This window comes from Chrysochloris asiatica, unplaced genomic scaffold (assembly GCF_000296735.1).
Source record: "Chrysochloris asiatica unplaced genomic scaffold, ChrAsi1.0 scaffold00140, whole genome shotgun sequence".
NCBI lineage: Eukaryota > Metazoa > Chordata > Mammalia > Afrosoricida > Chrysochloridae > Chrysochloris > Chrysochloris asiatica.
This window is the reverse complement of record NW_006408658.1, coordinates 2159902-2177543: the sequence shown is the minus strand read 5'-3', so window position 1 is coordinate 2177543 and position 17642 is coordinate 2159902. Positions and strand designations below refer to the sequence as shown.

General features: G+C 39.5%; 1 protein-coding gene and 1 pseudogene across 1 annotated transcript; both read right to left on the bottom strand.

Moving 5' to 3' along the window:
- Positions 1-3329: 3329 nt before the first annotated feature.
- Positions 3330-10613, bottom strand: LOC102827809 (interferon-induced very large GTPase 1-like). The gene has a single exon (XM_006870306.1). It carries the CDS (start codon positions 10611-10613, stop codon positions 3330-3332), a length of 7284 nt encoding a protein of 2427 aa, XP_006870368.1.
- Positions 10614-12153: 1540 nt separating this feature from the next.
- LOC102827438 overlaps positions 12154-17642 on the bottom strand; it is a 23664-nt pseudogene continuing 18175 nt past the window's right edge.

Here is a 17642-nt window from a genome sequence, read left to right as displayed (position 1 = left end):
AAGGACCTTAAACTCTATTTAGAAGTTATGAGTTTATAAACTGTAACTATTGGGAACCATGAAAATTTTGGGGTGGAAATGACTTGGTAAAAATTTTATCTCTAACATTGAACCAAATAGTAATTTATTATTCAGTTTAGTTTCTAAATAGGTATCTTTGGAAAAAATGAAAAATTGAATCCTGAAAGAAAAAAAGAAAAAAAAAAAAATGTAAGCAGATGTAACCATACATGATTAACCATAAAATAGAATATTTACTGAACTGGAATGAGAGAAAGTCGGTTGAAGTAACACAGAGGAACTATGCCTTGTAAGAATCAAAACCATGGGACTCCATAATCATCTGGCATCCTCTTAATGTTGTACCTGTGATTAGAAATGTATATGATAAGAACTCCAGGGATCCTCCAGATTTTTTGTTTACGGTCCCCATCAACTGTTGCCATAATGTAACACTTGTGCTGTCATCTGCGTAGGTTCTTTGTGTGGGCATGGTAGTTTTTCAAATCTTGGATCCTTGGAGATCCTTAGAGCCACTCGATACTTCTGCTCCAACTTCTCAATTTCAGCCAGTACACAGTTCGTTATACAAGGGACACACTTGGCATACAGACAGTCCGTCATTGCTTGTACAAAAAACCAGTTTGGCTTTAATGGAGAAGTGGATAAAGTTGGTATCAACCAGGATGTGGTAAGATGGGCCCAGCTGTGTGTTATGTTAGAAGCTGCTGACCTTTGATACTAAACATTCACATCATGTTTCCTTATTTTCTTTTGCTTCCCCATGTTCATGTCACACTCCTCCTCTTTCTTCCCTGTCCCCCCATTTTTGATAATCTAAATTGTCTGTCTCTATCAATCCACTGCATTGAAAGGGCAAGCATGTTCTTTGATATGAAGACTCTTCCATTCTGGTTGGAATTTTGAGCAACTATATCCATAAGCAAAAGTACAGTTTATCAATTATAGCAATTTATACTTGCTGACAGTTTCAAACATCTTTATTTTCATGTGGTCAGTTATGGTCAATGTTAGTTATCCAAGTAAAGTCAAATGGGTGGCAGCTGCAAGTTTGGTAGTTCATGCACACCACCCTACACTTCAGATCAACTGACTCTTTCACTGTCAGCCCTAGCCCTAAGGGCTAGGTCAGTGTCCATGGGTTCAGGAGTTCCTATAGCTCCCTAAACTTCAGATCAACCAGCCCTTCCTCTTCTCTCTCTCGTCTCAAGGTCAACAGGTACCAATGGAACATGTCCAAACTCAGTCCATATCTTCATTGCTGCATTTCCCCCACTTCTATTCACAGGTAGAGTTAGGTGGTCACCAGTGAGCATACTAGACTGCTTGTGGGTTCTCTTTACCTTTTAGTCCTAGAAGGGGGTTTTCCACAATGGACTGGCTTTTCTTGCCTAGATGCCTCCTAAGCTAACAGCTTGCTTGAAACTTGAAAAGCTCAACAGTCAACTTTTTTCTGCAGAAGAATCTTCTGGTCTCCCTAGGTTGGTCTGCATGTCATTTCAAATGCAAATGTACCAACTCAGAAGGCTCTGGGTGGGGCTCAGGACTCCACCTAAAGCCTCATAATCTACACAGGCTTAATAAAAAGCCTGTTTCTCTGGGAAAATTCTAACTCCCATTTTAGCAAATCCATTCAATTAGAGGCTGAAGGAAGGCTTATTATCTTTCTATAATCATAATTCCCAATATTCATTTCTATCACACATGAATGTCTATTTTACAATAGTATGCGGGGGAAACCAATATCCACAAGGCAGTCAAACATATAAACTTTCCCCCCATCCCTTACCCATTCAGCCTATGTCTCAATCCATGTATCTACTCACAGAACACTGTTGTTCCAAGGTTGTGTGTATATAAATATTTACTGCTATCCCATTTAGCCCATGTATACCTCTCTAAGGCTTCCTCTATCTGCATTATTCATCTGCCACCCTTCTTCTTGTGTATTGCACGCCACCTTTTTGCATATTGCCCTCCCCATCACCCAAGCTAACATGTGTCTACCCTCTAGCCAGTGAATTTCTCTCCTCTCCCTCCCATCACTGGTAACCATCAAAGAATGTTTGTTTTAGTATGGAAACCATTTCTTAAGCTTTTACAATAATGATCTCATACAATATTTGTCCTTTTTTGATTGACTAATTTTACTCAGCATAATGTCCACCATGTTCATCTACGTTATGAGACGTTTTGCAGATTTACCATTATTCTTCAAGGTTGCATAGTGTTCTATATGGTGTATGTATTAAAGTTTGTGTATCAATTCTTCCATGATGGGCACCTAGACAGCCTCCTCTAGAAACTTATATCCAATTTAAAGAAAAATAAGTAGTTAACTTTTTCCAGTAAATGTAATTAGTATTTTTAGATGATATTTGGAGTATTTTTATATGCAATGATATGTAACCAAAACACATTCCACGTACATAGAGTTTTGTATCAAATTATACAACTTGAAAATAAAAAAATGTGACTTAAGAACAGAGGTAATCAAAAATATTTTGTGAGTTAATTATGTAAATATTGTTAGAGTTAGAAGAAATATGACCTAACATCAATTGATTTGCTTGAGTTAATCAGTGAGAAGTGAATTAAATGAAATGGATTTTATTATGCTAAAGAAAAAAATGCAATTATGTACAAGAATTTTAAAACATGCTCTATAGTTGTCATCAAGTGCTGTCACATTTGTTCTTACTCATAATGACCCTATGTATAACAGAAGGAAATACAATCTGGTACTGCACCATACTCACAATCATTGCTAAGTTTAAGCTTGTTGTTGCAGCCAAATTTGGATTTAGGAATGATGAATACCTAATTGTGTGTCATAATTAATGATGCATATTTAAATAAATAAACTTCATTAAAAAATAATATGACTTAGAAGAACATAGAGGAAATATTACTCATGACTTCTACATGAGGCTATATTTTTGTTATTCTAAATCATTACATGCTCAATGTATTATATATATATTTTATACGTTATGAGTATGTATGCAGTACTTAGAGATATGCATGCATAAATATCCACAATCATACCTATATATGCAGTGTGATTGTATGATTGTCTAACCCTCCTCACTTATTTAGCATTACTAATTTGTTTTATAAACCAGAAAGAACTAGGAGAAAAATGAAATCCCTTTATAGGAAATCTTGAACTTGATGTGTTTATTGATGTATGTTTAGATGTTTTATTTCGTAAATAGAATGTAAAAGGTGCTCATTTAAGAAGGCAGTATTTTAGGATTGTTCAGATACTGTTTGGCCCTTGTTCAGATATTTGTGGTCACTGAACATCATTGCCTTTTCAAATCATCAAGCACTTCCTGCTTTGTGATTTTGGTCCATGCATCAGGAATTTGACCTTTTCCCTCAAATTTTTTCTCATACATTTTTTCTAGCTCTGTTCTGAAGTGACAGATAAACCATTTCCAGTATGGCTGTGTGGTTGAATCTGGGGTGATGCTCCATGTGGCATAATCCCCTCCTGCCTGTCGGTAATTCTTATATGGGATTTTTCTGTCATCACTTAAAACCAATAAACAGTCACTTGCGACCAAACTGGTACAGCAGTCAATTGTAAAATGGTCCGTTTTATCCCATGTCATTCCACTGACAGCCTGAGGACGGTGGAAGGGAACTCTGTGGTCTCCTTCATGTGTAGGAATTGTGTTTGTACAAATTGCTTTACAGCAGGGACATTGTTTCCAGCAGCCACAGAGGTGTTCAGAGAGCAATTTTGTAGTTTCAGGAGCCAATTTTTTTATAGACACATTCAGAAAGTCCTGTTCTACTCTCTTCAATGTAGGATCCAATGCTTCACTCATGGCTTGTTTGAGAAATTCAGTATCTTTTATCTCCTGGTGTTCAATGCTTACCAAAGTGCTTCTTGGGAACACCAAGTTACTTCCCAAGTGATCGCAAAACAAATCCAACCATTCTGATGCAGTGCTGCTTTTATCTTTAGCTACTGCAGTGGATTCATGAATAGCTTCGAGGATGACAGTCTTGATTTCGTCTACACTGATTTTTAAAAAGGTCTTTGTTTTTTCACAAGTTTTGTCTAAATAGTATCTTTGAATATGGTGCTCAATGTAATCCTCAAAAAACAACTTTGGGCTAGTAAGGTACTGCCAATAACTGTGAAAAATTTCTTCTTCTGCCAGAGAGGTAAGAATGTGTTTCTCTAGGTTTGCCCTGTTTCCATTGAATGCAGGGCAGGTAGCCCGCATGTGCCCTGAAACTTTAAGGACCATTTTATCCAATATGGTAGTGGAGATAGCAAAAGTAAGCTTGTTCCACAGAAAATCAACAAATGATTTGATGGAGGTTACTCCTTGGCAGGAAATCTTAAAACTCATGAAGAAATCATCTTTCTTACTTTCCAGATAGTTTACAGGATCATTTGCTCTCTTGAATGCCTTGTGTATCTCCTTAAAATTCTCTTTTGCTCTTTGAAACAAACACAAAGCTAAATCAATTTTATATTTATTTGTGAATGTGTATCTGTTGTCAGTGGATGCAGATGCCATTTCCTTATCTATCATTCTCAAGATTTCGTAGAAATAACTTGGATTGTAATCACACTTTTGTCTCCTAATGTTGTCAATAATTTCATTAAAATTAGAAATAATGCTGTCTGTAGTCTTATTTATGTGCTCTTTATCATGGACCTCTAAAGACTTTTTGAATTCTAAACATGTCTTGCCCATTTTGATATGTTTATCATAGTCAATTTGAAAATGTTCTCTGCAGTTACTCTTTAATCTGTCCCGCATGTGTATCTCCTGTGTGAAGTAATTCAAAAGTGTGTTTTCAGAGTCCACATCTATGTCAGGCTCTTTAGCGGGAGGGGAAGCTGAGGCTACCTCACAGACCCATTCCTTCCACAGATAATTGAATTTCTTGTTTAGCTCTTCTTCACTCAATTCTTTGTCTTGTACAGTTAAAGCCAACTTTCTGCTTTTTTCCAACAGTTCCTTTTCATAACTTGTCTTCTTTGCAGACAGTTTTTCTTGGCTTTTTTTTAAATAAATGAGCTCTTCAGCTTTTCTTTGGCTTTCTGAAATAAGTGCCTCTTTAAGTATTTCTAGCTTATTCTCAAAATTTGCTTTCCACTGAACCAGTATTTCATAATCTGGGTCTTCAGTAAAATATTTTTCAAGGTCTATCTTGATGGTTCCATATTTTTCTTTTACTGACGCCTCAACTGTGTTGGGCTTGAGTGTTTGCATTTTGAAATTTTGAATCTGGTTGGTCAGCGTGTTCTGTAAGTCTAACACATGACTCCTCAGTTCCCAGCTCCAGTGGTTATACATTGTTTCCAGTTTGCTCATGGCCATCACCTCTTTGGTATTCCTGAAACTGAAAATAAAGTTTTCATTAATGAGGGCTTTCCACAAATCTTGAACTCGAAGTTTTACTTCTGATAACCTCATGATGGTGCCCCTGGATTCCTCTTTGGCAGTCATAAGAATGTTGCTTTTCAGTTCCTGCACATTGTAACTGTAACGAGGATTGGGAGGGGCCATTGGTGGATTGCCATCCCAGAGGTGAGCAAAGTAGTAGAGGTGATTACTGACGTCAAACTTAATGACGTCACTGAAGCGGGTTACATGTGGGCACTGTTCTTGTTCCGCTGCTATTGCTGCCATTTCATCTAGTCTCTGCTCTAGTCGTCTTCGTGCTTCCATAGTTTGGTCTTTAGCTGTAACTTCCCCCACATTCTGATGGACAAAGAGGCAACTTGGGGAGAGTCTTACTTGTTTCATCCTGAGAAAAGCTTGGACAACTATTTGTAGAATATCCTGCATCTCTGATGGATTTTCTCCAAAAATATTGATCAGAGTCAAGTTTCCTAGTCCAATGATGAAGGTTGCTAACTCATTATCCCAATTCTGAGATTTGTTGTTGAGTTCTGGTGCCCGAAGTCCTTCTGTGTCCACAACAAGCATAAAGTCAAAGCCCAGTTCCTCTGTGAATGTCTCCTCCACCTTCAGGAGCTGCATGTAGGCTCCCCGGGTACACCTCCCCGCACTGACAGTGAACTGCAGCCCAAAAAGGGCATTCAGCAGGGTGGACTTTCCTGAGCTCTGCAGGCCAAGAATGGAAAGAACAAACAGTCGTTTGTCTCCAAGTTTCTCAGAGAGCTTATCAAAAATAGCAGCCACCCATTTCAGAGGCACGTAGGAAGCATCCCCATCCATTAGCTCCATGGGAGCCCCAGCTATCATCAGGTCAGCAGCAATATGGGGAAGGCAGAGGAAAAGGGGATCTCTAATGGAGGAAACTTCTTCCAGTGCTTCATAGATCTGTCCAATTTCTCTGAGAAGATGCTCAACTCCTAAGGAACAATCACTGATCTCTTTGGATATGGCTTCTATCTTATTCTGCTTGTCTCCGAGGGAGTTGCTCTTCAGTACCGTTTGCTTTTCTGTTTGTATTGATGACCACAAAGTCCTTTGCTGCTCATGCAGGTTTTCCAAAGGTTTTATGCTTCTGTTGGTCAAAAGCACACTTAACCACTGCAGGAAGTAAAGTTTGGTGAGGGGTTCAGAACGTTCTTGGAGAATTTCAAGGAAAGATCGCATTAAATCATTCAGAGGAAACGCTTTGTCCAATTGCTGACGCCGTATTCTTTGTTTTTCTGTCTCAATGTCACTCTTGTGTTGCTCAATGCTACGATTCCCCTTTTCTCTCAGATGATAGAATTCTTTGTCCTTCTTACACCAGAGGTGCCATAGTTGTCCCTGAAGGGGTAGTAAATTTTCCTTTATCTTAGATAACTTCATTTCTTCCAAGAGAGCAATTAGTGTCTGTGCCTTTTCTTTGGCTTCCTTGCAATCTCTCAGATCTTCATCTATTTGGAATCCTTGTTTTTGGGCAATGTGAGCACAGTCCTCTAAATTGAGAGCTGTGTCTGATAGGTCTGACAAACGTCTGATTGTATTTGTGAGCTCCTCTGTTAATTCTGCCTCATTTCTGTTTTTGATCCCTATTACCACTTTCTGGCTGGAATTATTGACCATGGTTTTTTCTTTATCATCAAGCAGACAGATCAAAGGTTTTGATGACTGGCATAAGTCACGAACAACTTTTCGGTTTTCTTCGTTGTTATCTGAAGCAGACATGAGGACCACAATGAGTGAAGAGATTTTCTGCAAGAAAGTGAGCTGTCGTCCATGTTCCTTTGCATCTCCGTGGAGATTGGTGAAGGTCAGACAGTTGTCAAATCTGTCCTTCTCTTCCCCTCCTGGACAGAACCAGCAGATTTCCACCACACCCTTCATCAAGAGACAGTCTGTGCTGCTTCCTGGGCAGTGTCGGTGAAAAAAGACATCATGTTTATGTTCACTGACAAGCGAGTTCATGATCTGAGATTTTGAAGTAGAGAAGCCATTTCCTACTCTAATGAAGGAGACTATGGAAGTAGGTACACTAGTCATCTGCTGATTTTTGTAATTGTTCTTCACCTTTGATGATGTACTTGATTGCTGCCAGCTTCTTCTAATTTGGCTGAGAGCCCAGAGAGAGAATTCAATTTCAGAAGTGCAGGGATGTGGTACCACAAGAGGAAGGGCAAACTGACAAATGGAGAGTTTAGCATAAATATATTGCCTGGCAAAGTCATCTGCACAGTGATGAATTGCCATCTGAATATCCATTGGGTGAATGTTGCGTCTGGGATTTATGACTGAAGTATTACTGGAACTGTCACTGTGTTCAAAAATGTCTCCATATGGGTCAAAAAACTCACTTTCCTTGTTGGAGGTACTTGAAGAGAGTGGAATTTCTGGGTTCTCATCACCTTTGAAGACCAAGAATCTCAGCTTATAATCAAGCACCAGCAACTTCTGCAGGAAGTAGAAGGGAAGGTCTTGTTCAGAATTGGGCTGGGTGTTATACACAGAGGCCTTGTGGATCAGATGGAAGTTAGCTCTGCTCATCCTCTTTGGGTAGTAATGTTCTAGGCCTAGACGCTGAAGTAGCTCTAGGAATGCTCCATGTTCTATCACTTTTGTGTTGTTATCTTCATTATCGTCTGTCTTCTGGGGCTGTTTCTTTTCATGACACAAAAAAAGACTTTCCAATTGCTTTCTCACCTCTTCCGTTTGGAAAGAAGACACAAAGGCTTCATAATTGCCATCAATGAGCAATCTTAGATCATTCTCTATGTTTTTCCAATCATGGCCTGCTCCAAATTTGGTGATGAGTTTCACAATTTCTTCAGACAGGAATTGTCCCATGTGATGTGTCATTAATTCTAAACGTTGTGTTTTCATCTCTGGAGGAACAGCTGTAATTCCCACTGTGACTGTTAGACCAGTGAGCACCAGGAAAGCCTGAGCCCTGTAGTTGCAAGTATCTTTCAGTTCATGGTATTTATCATGGGCCTTTTGCATTTCATGATGCAAGTACTCTAACTCATCATAACCCAGGAGATACTGAAAAGTATTGTGAACCATGTCATACCCTGCCCCAGTTGCGATGAGAAGTAGCAAGAGCTGTGTGTCAGGCTGCTCTGTTTTTTGGAGGTTCTCTAAGAAGGAGTGGAGAGACAAGCTGATCTCATAAGTGGCTTTTCTTTGAGCATCTTCCAGTGCTTCCTGAGACTCAGATTTTGCCTTCTTTTCCATGAGAACATTCTGGGTGTCCTTTAAGATTTTGATGAATTCAGATAATTGAGAGATGTTGACTTGCTCTTGGTGTGACTCTGTTTGGAAGATCCACTGCATGATAGTGTGAACCTGAGGAAAGTGTTCTACTTTGTAGATGTGAGGGTACAGAAGCATACGCAACTGACACTTAATGAATTCAATGCAATGAATGGAAGACTCTTTGCAAAAGTTGACCGTGTTTACCAGAAAATTCTGCAAGTTCCCTTCTGTGAGACATATGTTAATCCAGATGTCATAACTTCTAACTTTCTGACTCAACACTTGCATAAAATCTATCAGTTTTTTCAGCTGCTTCTCAGGATCTGATACCTCCCAATATTTCACATCTTCTAGGAAAACTTGAGCGTCCTTGTTAGCACTGAGGATTTCTTTTCCATCTTGGATGTGGGCATCGAGGCCAGTCAGTGCAGTATAGTTGTCTCTCAGGCACTTAGCCACTTGATATGGATCCTCAAAATCACTTCTGTGGTTGGAGAGGATGATGTCCCAGATGGGTATCAGCTGTAGCCCCCTGTCAATGACACACCAGGTTTGATTGCTGGCAATGAGGCCAGCTTTCCACTCGGGTAGGTTATCTTGTTCTGGTGGACCACCTGTGTGGCCCACCAATAACTGGACTTTGGTTTGGAGGTTTTTGAATTTAGTGCTCTGAGAGGTCATTTTTAAATGAGAATTTGAAATGTTCATACCTGCAGCAATTTTCCTTCCAAAGCTACTGTAGCTGCCCCGCATGTAAATATCCAGGGCCTTTGCTGACTGTTGTTTCACTTCTGCCAATTGTCCACTTCGGAAATCCTCTGCAACAGCTTTCCACCAGTAGATTCCTCCCAGCTGCACAGGACCCTTATTAGCATGAGAGCCAAACCTGTGGAAGATGTCCTCAGTTCTTTGCCTCAGCAAGAGGAGTTTGTCTGGGCCTTTAGCTTTTCCCAAAAGTTTTTCAATACATTTTAGTTCCTGTAGAGCAGCCTTGGAGAACTGGAGCTGGTTGATGGGAAAGTGGCAGGAGGCCAGTGGGATGTAGCTGAACTTGGTTGTGCAGAAATAAGAGTGCTCAGAATGTGACTGTTGACTCCCCTGGGATTCTGAATGTTGACTGTGGTCTCTACCTGCCTCCACGCTGAATCCCCAGCCTTCACCTTTGGCTGAGGTGGTGGCACTGAATCCTAGCTTCTGTATTGTCTGGATGAATACAGATTCTGCGTGAGAAGATGAAAATTCCTTTGTTTCCATCCAGCTGCCCTTCTCAGGACCAAACAGAGAGAAATCCTCAGGGAGACTGAGCAGCTCCTCTCTTTTCTCTATCAGATCTCTATGTTGGCTGGTTTTGTAGATTCCCTGAAGGGCCAGTCCTCCAGATGCCTTTCTCACCAGATCTTCTTCTGGGAGGTTTTGCCTGTCATACAATGTCCCTTCTATGTGGTTGAATTGTTTCTGCATGTTCTCTATGATTTCCCTTAGAGACGTCTCAGGGGGTGGCCAGTACTCTCTTGGGATCCCCATAGCTTGCCTCAGCTCTGCTTCTTTTTCCCTCACTGCTTCTTCCTGTCGCTTCTTCCCTTGTGACATCAAATCTTCCAGCTCCCGTAGTGCTTGCTGTGCCTGCTGTTGGTTATGCTTCTGATACTCCTGGACCTTTGAAAGACGACATGAGTGTGACAGATTAAGTAGCTTCTCCAGGGCCCGTTTTTCCCAAGAATGTTGTGCTTGGGATTTCAGCTTTAGAAGATCTTCTTTTCCTAGATTTTGTAAGGCTTGGGCACATGTCACACCCAGTTGTTCCTTCAGCTTGGGCAACCAGTACTCAGTAGACAGTCCCAATTCCCTCAGCATTTCTTGGAGATTTTGTCTTCTTTCCTGTTTGAGCCGGTCCTCTTCAGGGATGGATGCTGCTGTGTCCATGGCTATGAAGAAAACAGACACTCAGTTAGTCTGACTGTGCTCTAATAAGCCATATGGTCAAAATGAGCATTATAATTAGTGTACCACTCTCCAAGGCTTTCTTTTTCCTTCCTTTCATTGTTATAACAAACAAGTTTTGGCTACACTTTTTATTTGTGTATGCGCAAGATATCATCTGGCTGTTCTGAACATCTATTGCCATCTTCATGGCCAAGGTAAGTTGCAAGTTAACAGTTTGGCTTTTGGCACCTCATGTCCAAGAATAAGTTACATGGAAAGCATTAAATTGAGGATTTGGGTTTGAAAATATGTATATATCTGATAGCTTGATGTTTATTTTTAAAATAAGAATAGGGTCATCAGTTGATTGCCTTTTTAAATTAGATCTGTGTTGACTAGTTTTGCTCCTATCTCTCACTTATTCTTGTTGTTGTTAAGTGCTGTCGAGTCGATTCTGACCCATAGCAACCCTATATAGGGTTTCCAAGGAGCAGCTGGTGAGCTTGAACTGCCAACCTTGCAGTCAAACGGCTTTGCAATCTGGTGCATTAACCTACAGTGCCACCGTCACTTATTCTTGGGACCTTTCATTATCTTTATTTACTTTTGACCTGTTCCTCTCCTGTTGCTCTTGAGCCTTGGAAATGTACTTCTAATCTGCCTTATATCTGTTACTCTCTCTTTGCTTTTCATGTACCCCTAGTTAGTATCTTTTTAGCATATGAACAAGTTACTCTCCCCAATCTGCATGTGTATATTCAAATCCATCCCTGTATTCAGTGTTTTTTCCCACCCTCCAATTCCTTAAGATCATATATTTAGAGATCAGATGAAATGAGAGTTTATGTCTTGACTTCACAAATGATTCATGTCTCCCTTCTTTGTGGGATTCCTTCACATTGAATGATACTATCGTATCAATTACTCTGAATTGATATCTCTGTGTCTTCATTTTATTTTCTCAAACATCTCCTGAATCTCACCTATTTATTTTCACTCCCCCTTCATTCTTTCATATGTTACCCTCATTATATTTTTATTGGATTGTTATAATATTCACCTCACTGTAAGCCATTCTTTCATATAGTTATTCTAATATTGTGCTTTCCATCTTCCTCAGTGTCACTAAAATTCGAATCTAGACTTTAGTCTTAGTTTAAGCTATTCACACTAACTTTCCCAACTGAAGATATCTAAAATAGGTAGATCGAAAAAATTTTTTCTTTATAAATTGATGTTTATTTTCCATCGACCTTATTTTTTCATTTTCTAAAAGACTGAAAAAACAGTTTAAGTTTAAGTGGTTGTTCCTACCCCCTCAGTGGCATGAGCAGTGGGACAGCGGACCACTCTTCAGTTGAAAGCTGAGCACTCCAGTCAGTAGGGAACTGCTGAGTGGGCCCAGAGGGCACCTGCATGCCTTCAGACCATTCTGCAGCCTTGGGCTGAGCAGCAGTGAATTTAGGAGCAGGTACAGCCCATTTGCTCTGAAATTCTTCCTTTCTCACAGTCTTTTCAGCAGCAGCCTGCTCTTCCTTTTCTATCTCTTCTGGATCTCTGTAGAAAGTGAGGTCAGGCATGACTTCCCACGGGTGCTCCCAGGATATGTGCTACGCACGCGCAGAACTTCCTGAGCCAGCATCCACCATATCAGACCCACTGAATGAGTTTCCTTGTTCTTACATAGGATGACAATGGCCACGTAGTACAGAGGAGAATCTGTGTTGCACAGAGCAATGGTGGGCAAGTTAACATTAGACACTTCTGTGAGAGGTTGGTGGTCAGTCCTGGGATCAGTAACCACCAGAAGCTGTGGCTCCCGGAAGGCTGCCTGGATCTGATTCGTGAAGGTTTCTGAAGTGAAGCGTCCAGCCATAGGAGTGGCTCTAGTGGCAGCAGCAAACTTCAGCACCTCTGGCTGGCCAGTATTCCTGCAGTATATGACACTGACATCTGTTGGGTTTTCAACGCCAACGATGGCCCGAGCTGTCAAGAGAAGCTTCTCCCAGGTTTCTGATGCAGATACTATCACTTATCCTTTTGTAGATGTACTGTTCCTTTTGGAAGTCAAGATTGGTTCCTGCTGCAAGGACTTTGAGGACATCATCCTCCTTCATCTGCAGGACATCAAGGGCTCCTGACATTGTAAAAGTTTCCCCTTTAAGTTACAATGGGAACCCAGAACAACGCTGTATGGACCCTTCTTAGTATTGCGGAAAGCAGATTAAATTTTTAAATAAATTCTTTAAAGTCTCAAGGAGTTTACTTGATAGTAGGAATTATCTGGCAAATATCAGACAGAAAAAGTACATCAAAGAGAGACTTTTGGCATTTAAGGGCCATATACTAATTCAGAAGAGATGAAAGGCTGAGAAGTCATGGGAAACTAATGAACAAAAACTGGAATCCAGAACCTTCCCATAGAAGACCATCCACAATTAAGGCTCAGAATTTGAACTAAGCTTTAAAGCTTTAACTGGGCCCAGAGTATATCAAGTCCTAAAATTTCATTAAAATAATCTCAGATTCTGGGTTCCCACAGGTACCCACTAGTAGCAAGTGAGCATTCTTCCTGTGGAAAATAAAAATGATCTAGTCTTCACTTAGGAGTCCTGGTGTGGTGCTGTGGGTTAATGCTCTGCACTGTAAAGTCAGCTTGAACCACAGTGTCAAAGGTTAAATTTCACCAGCCACTCTCTGGAAACCCTATGCAAGGTTGCTATGAGTTGGACCCAATGTAGTGGCACTTAACAACAGCAACAAGTCCTCAAGTTATTTTATAAATAATTCTAAAATCCCATTTTAAATATTCAAAGTATAAAATGGCCATGTAAATGAGATGACATGATCCTCAAAGCCCCACTGCCACTGAGTCAATCTGACTCACACTGTAGTTTCCCATGTGGGTCAGAGTAGAACTGCCTCATCGAGTTTCCAAAACTTAAATCTGCAAGGAAGACAGACAGCCACATCTTTCTTCCACAGAGCAGCTGGTGGGTTCAAACTGCTGAACTTTTGGTTTACAGTCAACCACTGAGCCATTGCATAACCAGGGCTCTTGAGGACATGATAACATGAGTCAAAACAAGAATAAATTAAATCCTAAAAGTAGATAAGGAAATAATAAAAAGTGACATTGCAGATTTGAGTGAAAACCCTAGAAATATGGAAACTAATGAATAAAATAATCAAGAGTATGTACTAAGTGTATGAGTTTTAAACTAAATTAGATAGACATGTAATTAGGGAAGTTGCACTTCAGAAAGAGATAGTGGTAGAATACAAACATTCTTATATTCATATGTGTATAACATATAGGATACAGTGAAAATATTTAATATATAATGTGAGTTCTAGAGAGAAGAGAAGTCATGGGGCAGAAGAAATATTTGCAGGAAGACTGACTTAAAATTACCAATTAAAGAGAAGATTAAGTAAAAAAATTAAAGACAAGGTTTAATACCTTGGAAAACCATTGGGCAGACAAATACAGGAAATTAACATTGAAACATATCATAGTGATTTCAGAAAAACAAGTCAATTAGACAAAGACCAAAGCAGCTAGAGAAATACAGTTTACCTTCAAGAAACTAAAATGAGAAAGGGGTGACTTCTCAACAGCTCCAATGGAAATCAGAAAACAGAAGAATGAAATCCTTAACGCATTAAAAAAAATCACTGACAACATAGAATTCTATATAGTGAGATATCTCTTAAAATCATGTTGATTAAAGGGACCTTGGAAACATATCAGAAGGGGTTTAAAAAGTCTGTGGCAAATTTCCAGTATCTTTTAATTCAATTTTTCCAGAAACTTTTTCTAGCCTTCTTGTATTGAGAGAAGTTGCCATTAGGAGATGCACATCAAAGAAATTATTAAACGGTGTTCTTTGGGAGAAGGACATATGAGTGGAAGGTCAGTGATATAGGAAGAGAGAAGGAAATATCAGCAGATGGTCAGTGATATAGAAAGAATGAATGAGTAATAAAAAGGATAAATGTATAGATAATTTTAAACAGGAGGGCTCTGGTGTGGTACTGTGGGTTAATGCACCAGGCTGCAAAGTCATTTGAACTGCAAGATCAGCTGTTCAAGCTCCTTGGAAACCCTAAACAGGGTTGCTATGGGTCGGAACTGACTTGACGGCACTTAACAACAACAACAACAATTTTAAATAAATGCATAAATTAGTGAAGTTTAAAATACATGACAACAATCACATACAAGTTGGAGAGAGTGGCTGAATGAATTTAAAACATCCAGGTGCTTGCACTATTTGGCAGAAAGGTCAAATATCAGTTAACTTTGGAGTGTTTTAGTAATCCAAGGATGCATGTTACAATTTCTAGTATAAACTCTAAATGAAATAGAAAAGAGGGTATAACTGTCATATTAACAGTGGGAAAAATTAAATAATATAATATATTTGATTAATATAAATTTGGCAAGTAGAAAAAAAGGAACACAAAATGAATGGCTCTAACAGAAAAGACATGGTAATACTGGCAACAAAAATGTATTGCTCATTAACATCAATTTTAAGTGAACTAAATGCTTTGGCCAAACTTTGTCTCTTCTACTTTGGACATACTGTCAGGAAAAGCCAGTTACTGGAGAAGGATATCATGTTTGGTAAGGTCAGAGAAAAAGAGGAAGACCCCCAATGAGATGGATTGGCCAAGTGGCAGCATTGATGGACTCAAGTGTGGCAACAGTAGTGAGGTTGGCCCAGGATCAGGCAGTGTTTCATTTTACTGTGCATAAGGTTGCTGTAAGTTGGTACCAACTCGATGGCACATAACAACAACAACAAAACGCTTTAGGGAGTTCTGGTGTGGCGCTCTGGGTTAACGTGCCAGACTGCAAAACTGTTTGAACTGCAAGGTCAGCGGTTCAAGTCACCAACTGCTTCTTGGAAACCCTATACAGGATCGCTATGGGTCGGAACCCAACTTGACGACACTTAACAACAACAACAATAACAAATGCTTCAGTGAAAAGCCAACGATGATCAGAATGAATAAAAAAATAAACTCAACCTTTTTTGAGACATTTATTTTGAGAATTTTATGGTTTACAGAGCAGATTATCAGTTTCATATTCAAGAAATCATACACTTGGTTTCATTTTAATGTTTGCAATCCCCTCCATGTAACAACAGTTATCCCAGTTACTCCCTATGATTCATATCTCCATTCCATTTCCTTCTCAATCCTTCTGCATTTTGTCCTTAAGTAAATGTTGCCCTTTTGATTATGAATGTTTGGCCATTCCATGGTGAACATATCTTACTTGTGTTGCTGCCCCTACTACATACCTATTAACCATTTGACTGAAAATTGGGCCATAAATATGAGTTCCGTTCCAGACCTGAAGGGTGACTGAGAGCCATAGTCTTGGTTCCTCAAGGCTCTTTCTGACCAGTAATGCCAGTCATTTTTTGGAGTTTTGAGTTTTGTTCCACATTTTCTCCTACTCTTTCTGGGACCTTCTAATGTGATCCGTTTCAGAGCAGTTGGTAATGGTAGCTGGGCACCATCTAATTCTTCTGGTTTCAGAGTCTTGAAGACTGATGTTCACATGTTCTATTAATCCATTGGACTAATTGATTCCAAGCACCTTTAATTTTCATCACTCTTCTTTCTCCTACATTTGAAGAGACCTGTAGTTGCACCTTAGATGGCCACTCATGAGCTTTTAAGATGCCAGTTGCTACTTACCAAGGTATGATGCAGAAAAATGTTTTTGTAAATTGTGTTATGCCAATTAACTATTGTGTTCCCTGAGACTGTGGTCTTGAGCTCCCTGGCCCAACAACTCATTGCCTCAAGGTGTTTAGTGATGTCTAAGAAGTTTTGTTCACTGTATGCGCCACCATATTCATCGGTGTGTTTGCAACAGGGATAAATGTCCATGTATCCATATTCTCTATCAAACCCTTATCTATGTATGGCTATTCTTCTATTCTACCTCCCATGCCTGTTCAGACTGAGTATCTGTCTTTATATCTACCCACAGAACACTGTTGTTTAGGGCTATATATATATAATAATATTTATTTCTATCCCCTATAAACTTTGCATCTTGTCTGTGTCCACATCTGTATTTGTCATTCTTCTGCCAATGTCCCTCCTGTACATTGTCTTACCAGTTACCTGAGTTAACTTGTGTCTACCCTCTAAATTGGTGTAGTGCTGTGGGCTAATGCATCAGACTGCAAAGTCATTGGAACTGTAAGGTCGGTGGTTCAAACTCACCAGATGCTTCTTGGAAACCCTATATAGGGTTGCTATGGGTCAGAATTGACTCAACGGCACCTAACAACAACAACAACCCTGTAACCAGTGAATTACTCTCCTTTTCCTCCCCCCTACTGGTAACTATCAAAGAAAGTTTCTTTTGGAACAAATACCATTTTTTTTTTTTTTTAGTTTTAAAAATAGTGGCATCATACAATATTTGTCCTTTTGTACTAGACTAATTTAACTCAGAATAATGTCCTCCAAGTTCATCCATGTTATGAGGTCTTTTGCAGATTCATCATTATCCTTCAACATTGCATACTACTCCACTATGCATATGTATCAAAGTTTGTTTATCCATTTTTCCATTGATGTGCACTTAGGCTATTTCTATCTCTTTGCTATTACGACTAGTGCTGTGATGAACACAGGTATGCATATGTTTACTCATGTCATGGGTCTTGTTTCTTGGAGATAAATACCAAGTAGGGGGATTTCTGGGTCATAGAAGAATAGAAGAGATGGAAGCCAGAACTAGCAAGCTGGAAGACAAATCTCTCAATACTGCTAAGATAAAAGAGCAAGCAGAAAAATGATTTAAAAAATCTGAAGAGTCTACGATTCATGCTGGATAACATGAAGAGGAACAATTTAAGAATTATTGGCATTCCGGAACAGGAAGAATCAGAGAAGTCCACAGAGGAGATAGTTGAAGAGCTTCTGGAAGAAAATTTCCCTAACATCTTGAAAGATGAGAAGATAAACATTCAAGAAGCCAAACGTACC

What these genes read in the sequence shown, in the direction of transcription:
- LOC102827809 (XM_006870306.1), bottom strand. Translation starts at nt 10,613, where the DNA reads ATGGACACAGCAGCATCCATCCCTGAAGAGGACCGGCTCAAACAGGAA.